General features: G+C 40.6%; 2 protein-coding genes across 6 annotated transcripts in view; one reads left to right on the forward strand and one right to left on the reverse strand.

Annotated features, from left to right (window-relative positions):
- Positions 1 to 19,689, forward strand: part of FCHSD2 (FCH and double SH3 domains 2) — a 225,104-nt gene that overhangs the window by 28,633 nt on the left and 176,782 nt on the right. The gene's annotated exons all lie outside the window — the stretch shown is intronic.
- The window catches only part of LOC144930406 (uncharacterized), a 69,745-nt gene continuing 67,972 nt past the window's right edge, over positions 17,917 to 19,689 (reverse strand). For both annotated transcript variants that reach the window (XR_013635536.1, XM_078852072.1), the window contains one exon: positions 17,917 to 18,382. Coding sequence is in view for 1 of the 2 variants with exons in the window: in XM_078852072.1 (XP_078708198.1) it covers positions 18,260 to 18,382 (123 nt within the window). In the remaining variant the exon portion in view is untranslated. The remainder of the gene's footprint in view (positions 18,383 to 19,689) is intronic.

The raw sequence follows: 19,689 nt of genomic DNA on the forward strand, positions 1-19,689 counted from the left end.
ACCCTTTGAACACAGAACAAAAAGATGGTCCCTGCTCCAGTGGGTTTACAGTCTGTTACATAGTCTACTAAGGACCATTGCACTGGCCAGAGTGACCACAGGTGGTGGTGTTGCACCAGGCATCATGTAGTGAAGTTTCCAGATTTGACTCAATCCTATGAATCCCTGAATCTCTGGGGTGGCCTTGTGGGTGGCACATGGTAGGGTCAGTGTCTGCACTCCTTTGCACGTTGATGGAAAACTTCTTGTTACCCTTGGTTCTGCATTACAGAAATGCTGAATGGTACAACTGCAACTGAGTTCAACGGGAATGGGATGTTGTTCTAAAAGAGCTGCTTTAGGAATTATTTTGGGGTGAGTTCTATGGCCTGTGCTATACACGAGGTCAGACTAGATTTTCACAGTGGTGGGGTGTATAAAATAGATAAAAATAAAATGTTTTAATGAAATTCAGTTATGTCAGGGTGTCCTGAGCTTCACCTAGGCACCTTTTAGTTTTTGTAAATTGTGGCAGGGGAAATGTTTCTATGGATTGTTAGAACAAAAATAGCTGATACTGAAACTCAGTATAGCAATGGTCCTCGCTAAGGTTTAGTGTCTTTTCTTGGTATGAACAAAATAAAAATTTATTTAACAAAGTGGTCATCATTTGAAAATTGACAAGTAGAAAATGTAAGTCTTTGGATAAAAACTAATAAATGTGCATACCCAGCAGATCTAATTAAGACTCTGATTCTACAAGCGACTATAGCCATGCAGTGACCTACTGAATCAGCTTTCAGAATCACAGACTGGTAAATTCTAAGGCCAGAAGAGACCACTTGAACATATAATCTGACCTCCTGTATAGCACAGGCCACAGAGTTTACCCCCAAGTAATTCCTAGAGCAGATCTTTTAGAACATCATCCAATCTTGATTTAAAAATTGTCAGTGACGGAGAGTCCACCACGACCCTTGGTAAATTGTTCCAGTGGTTAATTATTCTGACTGTAAAAAGTGTACACTTTCTTTCCAGTCTGAATTTGCCTATCTTAAAGTTTCAGACATTGGATCATGTTATACCTTTCTCTGCTAGACTGACGAACCCATTATTAAATATTTGTTCCCCATGTATGTATTTATAGACTGTATTCAAATCACCCCTTAATCTTCTCTTTGTTAAGCTAATTGTTAAGTTGATTGAGCTCCATGAACCTATCGCTATAAGTAGGGCCCTACCAAATTCACGGTCCATTTTAGTCAATTTCACGGTCATAGGATTTAAAAAATTGTAAATTTCATGATTTCAGCTTTTTAAATCTGAAATTTCACGGTATTGTAATTGTAGGGTTCCTGACACAGAAAGTTGTTGTGGGGGTGGGTGGTTGCAAGGTTATTGTAGGGGAGGGTTGCAGTACTGTTACCCTTCTGTGCTGCTGCAGGCAGAGCTGCCTTTAGAGTTGGGCAGCTAGAGAGTGGCTGCTGCTGGCCCGGAGCCCAGCTCTCAAGGCAGAGCTGCCACCACCAGCAGCACAGAAGTAAGGATGGCAGTCAGGGCCGTCCTTACCCATACGCAAAGTATGCAGCTGCATAGAGCACCAGGAAACCTGCGCAGCTATGTGCTGCTCCAGCCTCCGCCTCTTCCCCGCTCTTCCTGCCCTGCCCCACCCCCGCCTCTTTCTGCCCCTACTCCGCGCCAGCCCTGCCCCCACTCCACCCCTTCCCCAAAGACCCTGCCCTGCCCCCGCCCTGCCCCTTCCCCACCCCAGCCCCTGAGGAGTGCAGCAGGGCCGGGCCTGCACTCACTGGCAAGTGTGGGGGAGGGATAGCTCAGTGGTTTGAGCATTGGCCTGCTAAACCCAGGGTTGTGGGTTCAATCTTTGAGGGGGCCATTTGGGATCTGGGGCAAAGACTGTATAGTATAGAGTAAAGGCACACAAAAGACCAGTTTTCACAGGGGACAACGAGATTTCACTGTCTGATACGTGTTTTCCATGGCCATGAATTTGGTAGGGCCCTAGCTATAAAGCATGTTTTCTAGTCCTTTAATCATTCTCCTGACTCTTCTCTGAACCCTCTCCCGTTTATCAACATTGTTTTTGAATTGTGGGTACCAGAACTGGACACACTATTCTAGCAGCAGTCACACTAGTGCCAAATACAGAGGTAAAATAACCTCTCTACTCCTACTCAAGATTCCCCTGTTTATGCATCCCAGGATTTCATTAGCTCTTTTGGCCACAGTGTCACTCTGACAGCTCATGTTCCGATGATTATTCACCACAACCCCCAAATCTTTTTCAGTCACTGCTTCCCATGATAGAGTTCCCCAGCCTGTAAATATGGCTTACGTTCATTTTTCCTAGATGTATACATTTATATTCTTTGAGTGCTTGCACATGTCCATTCCAAAGTAGGTCTGTGTGCACCTGGAGCACAGTTGCTGGATTTTTTCCCTTAGTGTTATCCGTCGGGTTGGCTCCAACGCCCTCTGGTGCTGCGTGCTCATAGTGTCGGTATAAAGGCCCTGCTAACCCCACACCCCTTCAGTTCCTTCTTACCACTCATGACAGTTGATGGAACTTCCCTCATTGCTAAGGTAATTTCTCCCAGTGTTTTTTCTTTCTTTCTCGTGTATATAGTTATTGTAGTTTACTTAGTTTGTTAATAGTAGTTAGTGAGTTTTGAACCCCTCCGCACTTGGTTGGAGAGGCTTGTCTGCTCCCCAGTGCCAGGGTATGCCTTGGTCACCAGGCTTCAAGCCCTGCACTTCCTGTGGCAAGTTGATACCCTTGAGCAACCCACACTTGAGCTGTCTCAAGGGCTTAGGGGAAGCTCATTGGAAAGACGGTTGCCAGATCTTTAAGGATTTCAGACCCCGCACCAAGGAAGGCTGGAAGGTGAGATTGAAGATCCTTCTCATGGAGGCAGCCCTAAGACCAGTGTCAGAGCCATGCTTGGACTCGGCACCAAGAGAGTCCTGGCGCCAGTCCTTCTCCATAGTGCCTAAGAAGCAGCACCGTAAGCACCAGAAGAAAGAAGAGTCATTCCCAGTGCTGAAAGGAAGCGGGCAAGGGGATCTGGATAGAGCGAGACCTGTGTCAGGCCACTCTCCCTTTCCGGTGCCTCAGCAGCCACCCACAGCAGCTTCGGTACCCTCGCAGGCTCTGCTAACTCCAGCATGGGAAATGCCATCTTGCAGCAGAGCAGACAAGCGTACCAGTCAGTTCATGGTACTATCAGCCCCAGAGGCATTTGTGGCTGCTAGAGACCTGCTTGGTCTCCCTGTCCCATGGTTCCTGGAGATTCCAGACTTGGCACAGCTGGTACTGATGAGCAGCAGAGAGCCAACCCCCAGCTTTCGCACAGCACCATGACCACTCCCAAAAGTCCAGTTGTTATTAAGCCTGTTGTGCATGTGTACCGGTGTAGTAATTCTGGGTATCCCCTAGGAATCTCAGCCTCCATTGGCACAGGTCTCTGTGTTTGGAACTGGTGTCCACAATTCAAGAAGGATGTTGATATATCGGCGAGGGTTCAGAGAAGAACTGCAAGAATTATGAAAAGATCAGAAGACATGCCTTATAGCGTTAGACTCAAGGAGCTCAATCTATTTAGCTTAAAGAGAAGATTATGACTTGATCAGTCGGTAAGTACCTAGATGGGGAACAAATATTTGATCATGATGGGCTAATCTAGCAGAGAAAGGTATAACAAGATACAATGGCTGGAAGTTGAAGCTAGACAAATTCAGACTAGAACTAAGGCATACCTTTGTACCAAAGGTTGTGGTGGATTCTCCATCACTGGCTATTTTAAAATCAAGTTTAGATCTTTTTCTAAAAGATGTTCTAGTTCAAACAGGAGTTACTTTGTAGAAGTTCTATGCCCATGTTATGTAGGAGGTGAGATTAGATGACCAGTCATCCCTTCTGGCCTTAGAATCTGTGAATACCTAGGTTCACCAAATTCTGCATATAGGTTATCCAGTCTTAGCCAATCCCATTTCCTATTATGAGCAGAACTCTTCTCTATGCCTTAGTGTCCAGAGGAAGATGAACAAGATAATCTACTTCATTTTGGAGGCCCATTTTAAAGGATGATCATCTTCCTGTTCTGGAGGCGTGCTTGTATGAAAGTCCCATTGTAACGGAACTATGGACCTTAGCACAAAGAATAGTAAAATGTATCTCTGCTTATCTGAAAATTTCCTTTCTTCGAGTAGTAGGGCCATAAACCTGGCCCATCCTAGAGACAAATGGATCATCTAGAATAGAGCTGGAATTTGATTCCCAAGTGTTTGGGTTCGATATTAGGTGGAATTTCCCATGCTCTGCAGTAGGAGAAGTTGCATTTTTCCTCAAAGAATATTAAACATAATATAATTTAGGAATTAGATTTGAACTGTCGTGGCTGTGGAAATTCTCAGCTTGAGGGAAGGTCAGGTGGCGGAGCACTCCTCTGCTGCCAGTGATGGACAGGTCTAGTTCTGCTCCCAAACTGCAGGCTGATGTACCCATTGTAATGAATCTGTGGATGCTGCACCAAAAGTGGGCAATGGAAGAAAATAAAACCCATTATCTACATGATAAAGTCCGGGTGGCACTTCCAGTATTCCTAAAACATGTGACAAATTAACCAGGTAAGAATTCTAATATTGCTACCCGCCACTAAATACTATACAGATCCAGGGTATAAGTAAACTCTGTTAATGAAGAACTTTGGTTTGAGTTCTGCAGGGAGCAATTAAGTAAAGTGATACTGTTCTGAGACAAAATCCTTTGAATTTCTGCGTCAGCATTTTCATAAGTAAGATTATTATGGTTACCAGTCTTCTATCTCCCAAACCTTGACAATGAGGAGGATCAGTTTTGTGTAAGATCTAAAAATTATATTTGAATTTGTTGAAGTTGGATCATTTTCTTATTTCTTAGTTAATGATTTGTGTATTAACAGACAAACCTGATTCAGCTTACTTAAAATGGCCCTAATCAGGAAAACCAAGTCTTGGTGTTTTTGGTAAACGTCTAATACTGTAGCAGTTGTATAGAGCAAAGAGGGGGACTGATGTGAATCGCTTTTGTTTCCCCCCAGCAGCTTTGTTAGCTTTTTTCCCCCTCTCTGAATAGGAAATGCTGTTGGCCTGTTGTTTTAGGGTTGTATTGTGTCTAGGTATGATGTCCCTCTAATCGTGTTCTGGACACTGACGTCTGTGTGACTGAAACTGGAATTGCAGCAAGGATTTACTACTTTTGGCGTTAAGAGAATTCTAGATACACAGGAACAGAATTGATTTTTTAGCTCTGTTGCTAATGGCAACTCATTCTAATCCCTAACTATATAGTAAATGTGATTTACAAGGAGTACAATGCTTGCTGTTTAATTTTGTCTGGAATATTTTTTTCCTTTGTGTTCACATGTATTGTTAATTAAAGGAGCACTGTTCATGCAGCTATAGTAAAGAGATCTTATATCTTCTGAAAATAGTATGTATTAAGGGTAGCGTGGATTAGAACAGATCAATTGACAAAGCCTTAACTCGGAAGCATATTTAAAATGAAATTTCAAAGACAATTGCTTTAATCACTTTTGTGAAAGGACTATCCAGGAAAGGGAAGCTACTGAATTTGGATGCATTTTTCTGCTGCTGTAACCTCAAAAGGAATTCATTTTAAATTGCACTTTGTGAATTTGTGCATTTGTGCTTTTGTTTACTATGTATGCACTAATATTTTCCCATTTAAATCTTACAGTATTTTTTATTGGATGGACTTTTATGCTCTGCATTTAGAAATAACCAGGTGTTAGAGCACCTAAGTATTTATATAGCAGCAGCTCCAAGTGACCCATAAGTGTTATCTGGACGAAAATATCAGTTCTTAGAGAATTTTTAATTAGTTTCGCATATGCTGTAAATATTTCAGTTAAACTACTACACCAGTGGGGAAGTGATTTAGACTTTTTAAAAAAAGTATAAGCTTTTTAGTAAGAAATGTAATTCTTGCACATAAGAATGAAGTGTTCGAAAACCTCCAAAATCCATGAAACTCAGAATTGGAGTGAAACTGCCTTAAATTCATTGGGTGGCTAGATGTAACATCTGATACACACAGGTATCACAGGGCATCAGAACAGAGAGTCATTTTGTATCACCCTTGTGAGCTGAAGATCTATAGATGACTGTCTTGACTAAGGATGACTTTGGATTTTGTGGCTGAAGCAAGGTCCTAAATGTACTTTACTTTCTTTTTAGTAACTTTTTTGTGTAAATAGAACTAGTGCTTTTGGTTCCCAGAATTTATTCTGCCATAAAATTAAGGTTTGTTTCATCAGACAATTCAAAAGCACAGTCTTTTGCCCATTTTTCTTGCACCAGGCATTTTTAATGATTGGTTTTGTGCTGCTTTTAGTCAGTTCATTGGGCCACTACTATGGCCTGGAGGAGGGGAGAGAAGCAATTGGTGTCACTGATGCTCTGAGTCCCTTCCACCTCTTAACCAGAAAAATGTCTTGGATTAATGAGAGTTTCCGTCTGAAAAAAGTGATGAAATTGTTTCAAGCTGTAACCCTGTTCATTGTATACAGTGTTGTAGCTATTGTGATCCAGGATATTTGAGAGACAAGGTGGGTGAGGTAATATCTTTTATTGGATTAACTTCTGTTGGTGAGAGAGACAAGCTTTCGAGCTTACACAGAAGAGCTCTGTGTAAGCTCGAAAGCTTTGCTCTCACCAACGGAAATTGGTCCAATAAAAGATATTACCTCACCCACCTTGTCTCTCTAAAACCCTATTCATTGACGGTCATATTTCATAGTGAAGCAATTGAGAAGTTTTGGCTTCTTCTAAGACAGTTGCCACTTATTCCCCCTTAGAGTGTTAACCCTCTGTGGCTTAATTACCTCTGCGTCCAGTTCAGAACAACAAAGTCTTTGTCTGAGAAGAGTGTGGCAATGATCAGTAAGGTTATTCACTGGTTCTAGACATAGCTATACCTAATGAGTCTCTTGAGAGCATGGCTCAAGGTCATGTTCAGGCTTGTTTCTGACTTCTCCAGGAGTTTTAATTTCTTTGGAGCCTATGCATATAATTAATCGTTCAATTCCCATTTAGAAACCCTTCTTGTAGTCACCTATTAAAAAGGATTTCTTTGGCAGAACCCAGCTGATACATGATGACACAAATATCCGATGCCAGAGCTGATGCGTAATGACATTTTTCCAATATTCCCACACTCCTTCACAAAATCATCTGAATCTTTCCATCCATTTGAATGGGGCCAGGAAGAGAATGGGGTGATGAGAGCTGCTATTTGAGCTGACGCTCTCCCAGTACGAAATACTTATCAGCTGCAGAAGAGCATTAGGGCAACGCCTTCTTAGCAGATGATCCTGCCATTTCCCATTTTCTTGCAAAGATGTCCAATACAACTAGTTTTGAATTTCAGCAGGTCCAGGAATCTGCGAGGGCCACTATAGAGCAAATGTCCAGTAAGGTCTTGGCACCCTATTTTGGACAGAATGATGAAAAAACATGGAAGATTTCTTAAATAGCTGTCCTGAAGAAAATAGAAAAGAAACACAAGGTTCTTGAGGATGCCACCAGCTACATCTCCCACCCTTACCATGTGAGTCTGGTGGTTAAGGCTGCCATGGCCCAAGAGAAGACTGACTGCACTCATGGTACTGTCCCCCAGAATCCAAAGCCACGCTATTAGAATAGAATTTGGTGAACTTTATATCCTCCTGTATCTGATACCCTCTGAGTTATGGAACTATCAAACCTCATGGCTATGTTCAGGTAGAGTTGTGGGAAAAGGCTTCCAGTGTGGTCCATTTCATATCCTAGGAGAAATGCCAGGAACTTGAGAAGATTTTTGTCATGAAATCATAACATAGACTTCACCTGGTATCAGGTTCAGGTGGTCTTTAGTGTGAGTGATAGTGGTAAGGCAAGCTGCCTCAGGTGGCCAGCAAGCAGGGCTAGAGGGTGTTGTGTAGTAGTTTTCACATAAACATACATCTACAAACCTGGGCTCTAAGATGTAGAGAATACCTTTGCTACATAACTGAAGATCTGATTTAACCTAGGAACAGAGTAGAATGAACAAGTTTGTTGCCACATGGTAGGAACTTGTTCCGTCACACTCTCCACTCAACAGGTCAACTTTCTTTTAATTAGGTGGTGTGACAGGGTTGGGCCAGATGGCTACAGGAGAGTGATAGAAGGCAGATATATTTGCCCCAGGTTAAGTAGGTCCCTTTTCCCTGGGTAATGTAACAGGGAAGGTTCCAGAACAATCAGGAACTTCCTGGAAACAATTAAGGCAGACAGGCTGATTAGAACACCTGCAGCCAATCAAGAAGCTGCTAGAATCAATTAAGGCAGGCTAATCAGGACACCTGGGTTTAAAAAAGGAGCTCACTTCAGTTTGTGGTGTGCATGTGATTGAGCTGGGAGCAAGGGGGACTAGGAGCTGAGAACGCATACTGCTGGAGAACTGAGGAGTACAAGCATTATCAGATACCAGGAGGAAGGTCCTATGGTGAGGATAAAGAGGGTGTTGGGAGGAGGCCATGGGGAAGTAGCCCAGAGAGTTGTAGCTGTCGTGGAGCTATTCCAGGAGGCACTCTAAACAGCTGCATTCCACAGGGCTCTGGGCTGGAACCCGGAGTAGAGGGCGGGCCTGGGTTCCCCCTCCGTCCCCCCCCCCAAACCTCTCAACTCCTGATCAGAAACAGGAGGAGTTGACCTGGACTGTGGGTTCACGAAAACGGCCAAACTGAGGGCTGCCGTGAATCTCCGAGGTGAGCCAATCCACCAATAAGTGCAAGACCCACCAAGTTAGAGGAGGAACTTTGTCACAGTGGATTATCTTTGAGTTAAAATGCTTCATCTTAATTGAATGTCCAGTAGCTAATTACAGGAAAGCACATAGCAAAGTTTAGCAAAACTGTCCTACAGCAGCAGCGTTTAGCTGAAGGAAGGGGAAACACGTTAGAAGCTTTTAATTGCAGTATTGCCTTTTCAGGTCTAAAGCAGATTGTAAGAGTCATGTAAATGCTATCATGTTACACAAATGCGTAGACAAGAGGTAGCAAGATTTTCTCTTGTGATATTAATATTGAACATAAAATGTCACTGTTGCAGTGCCAGGATCCAGAAAGGGGTTTGTAAGTTTTGTCTGTTTAAAAAAAGGAAAAAAGTCATGACCTTCTACAGTGTGGGGGACAATGCTTTATGAAAATATTGGTATATTTTGCAATATTTTATTGTACCTATAGAAGAGGAAAGTCTTCCAAAAATATCAAGATATGTGGTCTAAATAATCAATCTGTAATAACTTTTATACTGTCAAAACAGCTAGCTAATTTATATTAATGGTCATAAGATCATCATATGTAATTATATGGGAGATAGTACAAACAGTACGTGTGTTAAAAGCAGGGCTTGAAAAATGTGCCAGGCATATTTTGGTGCTTGCCCAGAGTATTAAACACAAAAGATGAATGGGTTGGCCCACCAATGAGTGGAAACTGACTTGTCTTAACTTCATACTGCTGAGGCTTGAGGAAACTGAGCAACAGCAAAGGCACGGAAGCTGAATGCAGACTTGGGAACCAGCACTGCATTTCTTCATGTTTGGAAGGTTGTCTTTGGATCCAAGAGGCAGAAATTTGTTTTCTAAAGAAGGCTTAAATTCTTCAGAAATTGATATATACATCTTCTCATCTGGCAGAACAAGCATCCTCTTGTTAGAGAAAAGTGGATTTTTCAAGACCCATTTAAAGAATTTAAATACAAACTGATATTTTAAAGGTATACGTGATGTCAAAATCCCCAGGAAAGGTATTTAAAATATTGCAATTAAAAAATATCCTATTTTTCTTTTAAAAATGGAAAAGAATCATGAAAGTTTAAAAGTAGCAACAGTTAAGCTTTTTGCAATTAAGAAGACAAAAAAACTATAACTGTGCGTTAAAGTTTTGATAAGGCTGTACTGCATGTTATAATGTAAAGCTGTGCTTAAATTACAATGTATATTTAAAGATAGCTATATTACAGCAATGTTGATTTCAGCACTAATCTCCTCGTTGGGGAGGAGTACAGAAATCGGTTTTAAGAGCCCTTTATGTTGGGGAAAAAATGGCTTCGTTGTGTGGACGCGTGCAGGGTTAATTTGATTTAACACTGCTAAATCCAACATAAACTCATAGTGTAGACCAGGCCTTAGTTTGTTTTGCTGTAACTACTAGTGGTATACATCTTCTCACAGGACTGAGGATGAGCGTGCATGTGAGCTTCCCTCAAAAGTGCATGGGCAGTGTCCTCCTGCTAATGTGTGAGACAGGAAGCTTAACTGACCATCAAAAAAACCAAACTGTGAAACTATGCACACAGTGCGTCAAATGTGCAAAGCAATAAACAATTTTTTCTTGAGCATCTTTCAACAATTGTAATCTTAGATGTTACTTATAAGAATAGTAGGTACAGAATCTTGAGACAGAGGTGGTTTTAATGCTGATGGTGTCCCTTAAACTTAGCATATAATTATACGGTAGGTAATACTGAATAACAAATGTGTTTCTTGCAATGAAAGTTGGCAATTATTTCTTCTCTTAAGCAAATATGGTTGTAGAGTAACAATGTACTACAGTGAAACACTTTTATGGAATCAGATGATGGAGCTGGAAAAGACCTCTGGAGTCATTAAACACAATACTCTGTACAGAGTTCTATATTTTTATTGTCCTAATGCCTCAAATATTTCAATTCACGATAATTCAGTATGTGGCACTCTTTCCCCCCCCCCCCCCCTGTTGTTGAATCAGTGCCTCATCTCGACTCTAGTAAGGCTTTTGATACTGTCTCTCACATGATGACAGGTTTCAGAGTAGCAGCCGTGTTAGTCTGTATCCGCAAAAAGAAAAGGAGGACTTGTGGCACCTTAGAGACTAACATTTATTTGAGCATAAGCTTTCGTGAGCTACAGCATCCGATGAAATGAGCTGTAGCTCCCAAAAGCTTATGCTCAAATAAATTTGTTAGTCTCCAAGGTGCCTCCTTGACTCTTAAGTCCTCCTTGTCTCTCGCATGACCTTCTCATAAACAAGCTAGGGAAATACAACCAAGATGGAGCTACTAAAAGGTGGGTGAATAACTGGTTGGAAAACTGTTTCCAGAGACTGGTTATCAGTGGTTCACAGTCAAGCTGGAAGGGTACATCAAGTGGGGTCCCGCAGGGTTCAGTTCTGTTCTGGTTCAGGTACAGTCTGGTTCTGTTCAATATCTTCATCAGTGTTTTAGTAATGGGGTAGAGAGTACACTTATAAAGTTTGCAGATGATACCAAGCTGGGAGGGGTTGCAAGTGCTTTGGAGGATAGAATTAAAATTCAAAATGATCTGAACAAACTGGAGAAATGGTCTGAAGTAAATAGGATGAAATTCAGTAGAGACACATGCAAAGTACTCCACTTAGGAAGGACCAATCAGTTGCGCACACACACAAAATGGGAAATGACTGCCTAGGAAGGAGTACTGCGGAAAGGGATCTGGGGGTCGTAGTGGATCACAAGCTAAATATGAGTCAACAGTGTAACACTGTTGCAAAAAACAGCAAACATCATTCTGTGATGTATTAGCAGGAGTGTTGTAAGCAAGACACAAGAAGTAATTCTTCCTCTCTACTCCACACTGATTAGGCCTCAACTGGAGTATTGTGTCCAGTTGTGGGCACCATGTTTTAGGAAAGATGTGGACAAATTGGAGAAAGTCCAGTGAAGATTAACTAACAAAAATGATTAAAGGTCTAGAAAATATGACCTATGAGGGAAGATTGGAAAAAATTGGGTTTATTTTGTCTGGAGAAGATTGAGGGGGGGCATACCAGTTTTCAAGTACATAAAAAGGTTATTACAAGGAGGAGGGAGAAAAATTGCTCTCCTTAACCTCTGAGGAAAGGACAAAAAGCAATGGGCTTAAATTGCAGCAAGGGCAGTTTAGGTTGGACATTAGGAAAATCTTCCTAACTGTCAGGGTGGTTAAGCACTGGAATAAATTGCCTAGGGAGGTTATGAAATCTCCATCATTGGAGATTTTTAAGAGCAGGTTAGACAAACACCTGTCAAGGATGATCTAGATAATACTTAGTCCTACCCTCAGTGCAGGGGACTGGATTAGATGATTTCTTGAGGTCTGTACCAATCCTATGATTCTATGATTAAGCTAAGATACAGTGTGATGAATGAAACTGAGTTCTGATCCCTTGTGACATCTAAAGTTCATAGATTCATAGATTCATAGATATTTAGGTCAGAAGGGACCATTATGATCATCTAGTCTGACCTCCTGCACAATGCAGGCCACAGAATTTCACCCACCACTCCTAAAAAAGACCTCACACCTATATCTGTGCTATTGAAGTCCTCAAATTGTAGTTTGAAGACCTCAAGGAGCAGAGAATCCTCCAGCAAGTGACCCGTGCCCCATGCTACAGAGGAAGGCGAAAAACCTCCAGGGCCTTCCAATCTGCCCTGGAGGAAAATTCCTTCCCGACCCCAAATATGGCGATCAGCTAAACCCTGAGCATATGGGCAAGATTCATCAGCCAGATACTACAGAAAATTCTTTCCCGGGTAACTTGGATCTTACCCCATCTAAAAACCCATCACAGGCCATTGGGCCTATTTACCATGAATATTTAATTACCAAAACCATGTTATCCCATCATACCATCTCCTCCATAAACTTATCGAGTTTAATCTTAAAGCAAGATAGATCTTTTGCCCCCACTACTTCCCTCGGAAGGCTATTCCAAAACTTCACTCCTCTGATGGTTAGAAACCTTCGTCTAATTTCTAATCTAAATTTCCTAGTGGCCAGTTTATATCCATTTGTTCTTGTGTCCACATTGGTATTGAGTTTAAATAATTCCTCTCCCTCTCTGGTATTTATCCCTCTGATATATTTATAGAGAGCAATCATATCTCCCCTCAACCTTCTTTTAGTTAGGCTAAACAAGCCAAGCTCCCTGAGTCTCCTTTCATAAGACAAGTTTTCCATTCCTCGGATCATCCTAGTAGCCCTTCTCTGTACCTGTTCCAGTTTGAATTCATCCTTCTTAAACATGGGAGACCAGAACTGCACACAGTATTCCAGGTGAGGTCTCACCAGTGCCTTATATAACGGTACTAAAACCTCCTTATCCCTACTGGAAATACCTCTCCTGATGCATCCCAAGACGACATTAGCTTTTTTCACAGCCATATCACATTGGCAGCTCATAGTCAACCTATGATCAACCAATACTCCAAGGTCCTTTTCCTCCTCCGTTACTTCTAGTTGATGCGTCCCTAGCTTATAACTAAAATTCTTGTTATTAATCCCTAAATGCATGACCTTACACTTCTCACTATTAAATTTCATCCTATTCCTATTACTCCAGTTTACAAGGTCATCCAGATCCTCCTGTAGGGTATCCCTGTCCTTCTCTAAATTAGCAATACCTCCCAGCTTTGTATCATCTGCAAACTTTATTAGCACACTCCCACTTTTTGTGCCCAGGTCAGTAATAAAAAGATTAAATAAGATTGGTCCCAAAACTGATCCTTGAGGAACTCCACTGGTAACCTCCCTCCAACTTGACAGTTCACCTTTCAGTAGGACCCGTTGTAGTCTCCCCTTTAACCAATTCCCTATCCACCTTTCAATTTTCCTATTGATGCCCATCTTATCCAATTTAACTAATAATTCCCCATGTGGCACAGTATCAAACGCCTTACTAAAATCTAAATAAATTAGATCCACTGCGTTTCCTTTATCTAAAAAATCTGTTACTCTCTCAAAGAAGGAAATCAGGTTGGTTTGGCACGATCTACCTTTTGTAAAACCATGTTGTATTTTGTCCCATTTACCATTGACTTCAATGTCCTTAACTACCTTCTCCTTCAAAATTTTTTCCAAGACCTTGCATACTACAGATGTCAAACTAACAGGCCTATAATTACTTGGATCACTTTTTTTCCCTTTCTTAAAAATAGGAACTATGTTAGCAATTCTCCAATCATATGGTACAACCCCTGAATTTACAGATTCATTAAAAATTCTTGCTAATGGGCTTGCAATTTCTTGTGCCAATTCTTTTAATATTCTTGGATGAAGATTATCTGGGCCCCCCGATTTAGCCCCATTAAGCTGTTTGAGTTTCGCTTCTACCTCAGATATGGTGATGTCTACCTCCATATCCTCATTCCCATTTATCATGCTACCATTATCCCTAAGATCCTCTTTAGTCTTATTAAAGACTGAGGCAAAGTATTTGTTTAGATATTGGGCCATGCTTCTTACGCTGTTGTTTTTGAAAGAGCATTAGTGTTTTAGTCTAAGGTACAACTTGGTGAGGACATTCTGGCTTTCGTATGTATCTTTCATTTCCCTTTATGTTGTGTGTATAACCAGGTTTTGAAAAATTTGCCAGACATGTAATCAGAGGAGTAATCCAACTAGCCAGTGGGTTGTACTCTGTTAAAAACCCAGGCCCCTCATGACTTCGAGTTGGTGTGATTGGAGAATGTTGGAATTTCTTCCAGGGCGCTGTCCTGTACCCTATTTGGGGGCTCCATCTTTCATATCTTCTGGTTATTAGGTGTCTAGTAATTTTGAAGCTTCATCTATCTGTAGCTTCTGGAAAAGAGGAACTTTCTGCCCTTGGGAGCATCCTAGTTGTTGAATGGGGGAAGGATCTCTGCTCCATTAGCCCTCCTCCAGAATCTTCAGGCTGCTGCAAGGAGAAAGGGTCTGTTACTACACCCCTGTGTTCCTCAGCCTGCATGCTGAACAGGGGAAGTTCTTTTTTCCCCCCTACTCCTGCTTGCTGGCAGGGAGAATGCAAGTGGTTTTTTCAAGCCCTATTGACGACATTTGTAACATACACTATCCTTTTCTGTCCTTGTGCCAATAATTACACATAAAACCATACAGAAACATTAAATTAATGTCTGTAAATTGAATACATATTTTTAATAATAGCTTATTTAATGTGGAGTTGGACGGATCGGTAATGAAACAATGGGAAACTTGAAGTGTAGCCACACTAAATGTAAATGCCTATTTTCTAGTGGCATAAGACTAGAGAATCCTTGCAAAATTATGCTTATATGTTTGTCCCAGATGAGTTTTTTTGATGCACAAATACTTATTCTTGATCAGTATTATGGTCACAGTGGGCAAATGGATCTTGTGCCTGTTCCCATAAATTTAGTTCTGCAAGATTAAAATAAGAGGAAATGTGACATAAGGTTGCTGCTGCTGTAATGCTACTTCCCTGTAATTTTTCTGGACATGGTTGCTCAGCTGGTTCCTTTCGAAATGTTTGTTAGGGACTGGTCTGTTTGTTAGTTTTTGCATTGTTTTCTTGCAGTAACCTTCTAAAACCCTACACCAGACCAATACTGTATTGAATTTCAGTTACCCTTGCTTTACATTTCAAAATAAGTAGCAGCAGGGATCATTTGTGAATTTGAGACTGAGAGGTACTGAAAATAGGATGCGCAAGTAGATGCGCCAAGTTTAATTTCAGCTAACTTTCATAATCTGCCGAACAACACCAAAAGAGTCGTGTCTGAATAGTTTTAATAGTTCAAGTCCAGTCTCCAGCTTCCCTGACATTACTTTTTTAAAAACTCTTCTCTCCCTGTGTACCTATCTCTGCTTTGTTTTTCCTCTACCTCCCACCAGTTGTGAAAAATAATTCTGACCGAAATGTTCCTGCTGCATAATCCTTCCTCAGATAGGGGTCCAATCCAATACCCATGCAAATCAATGGGAGTCTTTTAATTGACTGTTGTGGGCTGTGGTTTAGGAGAGTGAAAATGACATTGGCCTCATTCTTTTGCCTCTACTACAATGCAGGACAATGTCAAACTGGGGAGGCAAGAACCCCAGGAAACAGAGAGGGGAAAAAAGACCTTATGGGTAATCTGAGCAGTGGTGGATCATGCTCTGTCTACCCATCTATCCCTTGGATCCAGGGGAAGATATTTTTCTTTTCCCCCCATCAGATGATAGTGTTGGAAGTACTGCTGCTCCATGCCCTGATGCTCTGGTGAGCTCCAACTGCTTCAGTGCTTGGCCTGCTGCATGTGCTGTTTCTTGCTATTTCCAGCATTTGTGGGGTGTCTCAGATAACATCCAATAATGCCAGGTGTGTTTTGTGAAATGCTTAATACACTTGTGTCTAAAAAATCAGTGTTAATAAAATTACACGTTGCCCTTCTAGTGCTTGCATAATTGCACAACACAAGTTGTATCATGTTCAGTAATTGCTGAAAAAATAGTATAAACTGCAGGAATTTATACTGTTCTACACAAAAAATATTTTCCCTGAGTTCTGTAGATAAAGCAGGTTCTCACAATACTCTGCAGGAAACCACAAACTACAGAAACAAGACCAGAAGGACCAGGTTATTTTGTTGCCTATTGTATTGGAGATATTTTATCATTTGGTTGTTTTTTAATATGTGACTCTGGAAATTCTCTCTTTACGTTAATTTTAAAATACTTTAGTTTATATACATTTGAAGGAATATTCTGTTTAATATTTAGCAATTTGTATATATGTAACTTCCAAACTTGATTTTAGTAGAACATTTTGTTACTTAAAAAGAAACAAAATATTAAACACTTTAAAGCCAGCAAATTCATAAATTGGTTTAATAAACAACCTTAAAATCTTGTTATACCTGTGATTTACTTAGCAACTCTGTTATAGCATGGCTTTTGCATTCTTTCAAGAGGGGATGTAGGCATAGCATAAATGAGCAAGTTTCACGTGAGGTGGTAAACTGGCCAGAAAAGGAATAACTCTGCAAACTGAGTATAATCTACCTGGTGAGGGAATGGAAAGAGCGGGTCTCTCTCCTCACTTGTATCCTCCTGTTAGTTGCTTTACTTGATGTAACCGCTAACCCTTTCCATCTTGTCAGTGTTGCAAGGCCTGGTCTACACTATAAAGTTTTGCTTATGTAGCTGTGTCAGCTAAGGGTGTGGGGGAAAAAAAAATCACACCCCCTAGCCGATACGGATGTGCTGGCAAAAACGCTAGTGTAGATGCACGTATGCTGATGGCATGTTGGCTTCTGCCTGCTTATGCTGCATCTACTCTAGGGGGCTCAAAACAGACTCCAACGAGAGACTGCTTAATTGGAATTAATTTGCAAACTGGATACAGTTAACTTAGGCTTGAATAAAGACTGGGAGTGGATGTGTCATTATGCAAAGTAAAACTATTTCCCCTTGTTTATTTCCCCTTCTACTGTTCTTGTAGAGTGCTGGAAATGGCCCACCTTGATTATCACTACAAAAGGTCCGTGTCTGTCCGTTCCCCCCCCCCCCCCATGGTAATAGCTCACCTTTCCTGATCACTCTTGTTACAGTCTGTATGGTAACACCCATTGTTTCATGTTCTCTGTGCATATAAAATCTCCCCACTATATTTTCCACTGCATGCATCCGATGAAGTGAGCTGTAGCTCACGAAAGCTTATGCTCTAATAAATTCGTTAGTCTCTAAGGCGCCACAAGTTATTCCTTTTCTTTATACTGGCTAAGGCTCTGTAGTGTAGATGTGAATTAAGCTGTATTTGTTTAGCACATTCACCGAATGCTAATTTTTAGTGAAAGTTCTACTACTTTTCTAGTTTAGATGCTTCTTTTTTTTACCAGCATAGGCCCTGATCCTGCTTTCACAGGCCTTAACTTCCACATGTAGCTTACGCCATTGCTTAGCTCACTTCTGAATTTGTCCAAGACTTCCATGGGAGATTCGGTCACTTACAGCAGGTTTAAATTTGTCTCTATGTATTTTAACAGAGAATTATATGTGAATGAGCTTGACCACATATTTACTATGTACGTTTATTTTTTCTGCATTCAGATAAATTAACAGTTAGTAGACGTGCTTAGACATATTTGAACTTCCGTCATGAAACATGACCAATGTAGTTGAGATTAGCACTTATTGTATAACTACTTCAGCTTTTTTCACTCTGCAATCCGTTTGTGAAAGAAACACATCCTCATTTATTATGTGATCAGGTGACATTGTCAATTACAGTATTCCTTAAATGTCTGTTATGATACAGCCTCATAATTCTAAAATGTGAACAATTCCATGCTTACTGTGGATCTAGAACCTTAAAAATGTAATGTATTAGACTGTAGCACTAGAGGAGGTTCACTGGCTTGACTGATACTTTGGTAATGCTGGTGCAACAATATAATTCTAGAGCCACCTTTTGAATGTTTTCATTCCATCTTTCTTGTTGGGAAGCAAGGGTTCTGGAGAGACTTCTTGACACAACATTCTCCACTGATCTAGCTCCTTGCTTAATTCTCTTCGTCTGATCTGTAACAAAAATGTTAAAATAAATCTTAATACAGCATAGCAGCCATTACTTTAAATTAGCTGTCGTCACATTTCTGGAACTTGACTTTCAATGGGCAGGTGGTACTCAAATGTGGTAAATAAAACCATAGGTCTAGTAGTATTGCAAGAGGAGAGTATAGTTGTTGTTGTAGCTTTATTACCCTTGAGGTGGATTCCATTGTTTAAAAAAAAAAATCAAAAGAAAAAAGATAGATGTTTGTTTTAATATTGAGGAGGTGGTTTAAATGTTATCAGGGAGGCAAAATACAGGTAATGTAGAATAGAATAAAAACCAACTCTCCCTCATTCTCAGATGTTCTTGTACTGTGTTTTTTAGCTTTATAAATAAGTAAATTAAAAATGTCAGTAGGAGCGTGAGAAGTTTATAAGGATAGGTGTGTGAAAGGTGGAACCTAGAAGGAAAGTAGTACATTTTGGAGGGCGGGTGGGGAGGACAGCAGTAATTTCCCTCTCCCCTGTTGTTTTCCCAAGTACTCGGTCACATATACAAATCACTCAGTTTTTTGGTGGAAGTGTAGAGGCTCTTTATGTATCCATTGGAGAGTGTGCACAGCTCTATACCTGTGTTAACTTTGCAATGCTGCAGGCTTTGGTTGTGGGGGAAGAATAATCTCAGGGCTCGTAATGTTTAAGTGGTAGTTCATTTGTTTTAATTATTACTGTAATAGACTGATTTTTTTAGGTGGATTTTAGGTGCCAGTGCTACAGTCACTGCTGTCAAACATTCACTGTTACTTAATTGTTGTCAATACATTAGATTCATGATAGAATATTTCACTTTTTCATTCTCGTAATGATAGTTAGTAATATCATTTTGATCTGAAAATGAATACAGGAGGCAGTTACTAAAGTTAAGTTAAATAGACTAAAATAAAATGCAGGAAGGATTGTTTCAACTCTCCAAGTATTGCTGATCCCGAGCATTCAAAAGCATGAGTCAGATCTCAAAAAAGTATCAGACTAATTTAAAAATCATAGGAATTATAAAAGAATAAATGTTGGGTTCTTTTATTTAATTTGAAAGCTTCAAAAACCAAAAGGCAGGTTTCATACTTTTCTTCGTAACCATGAAGGCTTGAAACTTCTTTTTTTAAAAATGAAAGCTGAGAGATTTACACAATAACATCATTCCATCAGTTGAGGCAAATATCAAACTTGCAATAAAATTGCAAGTGTTCACAACTCTATGATACATAGCTCCCATGTATCTACTGAATTCAGGTGTGCTAATAATCCTGTTATTTTATGTTCAGGAATTTTGAATG

The sequence above is a fragment of the Lepidochelys kempii genome, chromosome 1 (assembly GCF_965140285.1).
Source record: "Lepidochelys kempii isolate rLepKem1 chromosome 1, rLepKem1.hap1, whole genome shotgun sequence".
Taxonomy (NCBI): Eukaryota; Metazoa; Chordata; order Testudines; family Cheloniidae; genus Lepidochelys; species Lepidochelys kempii.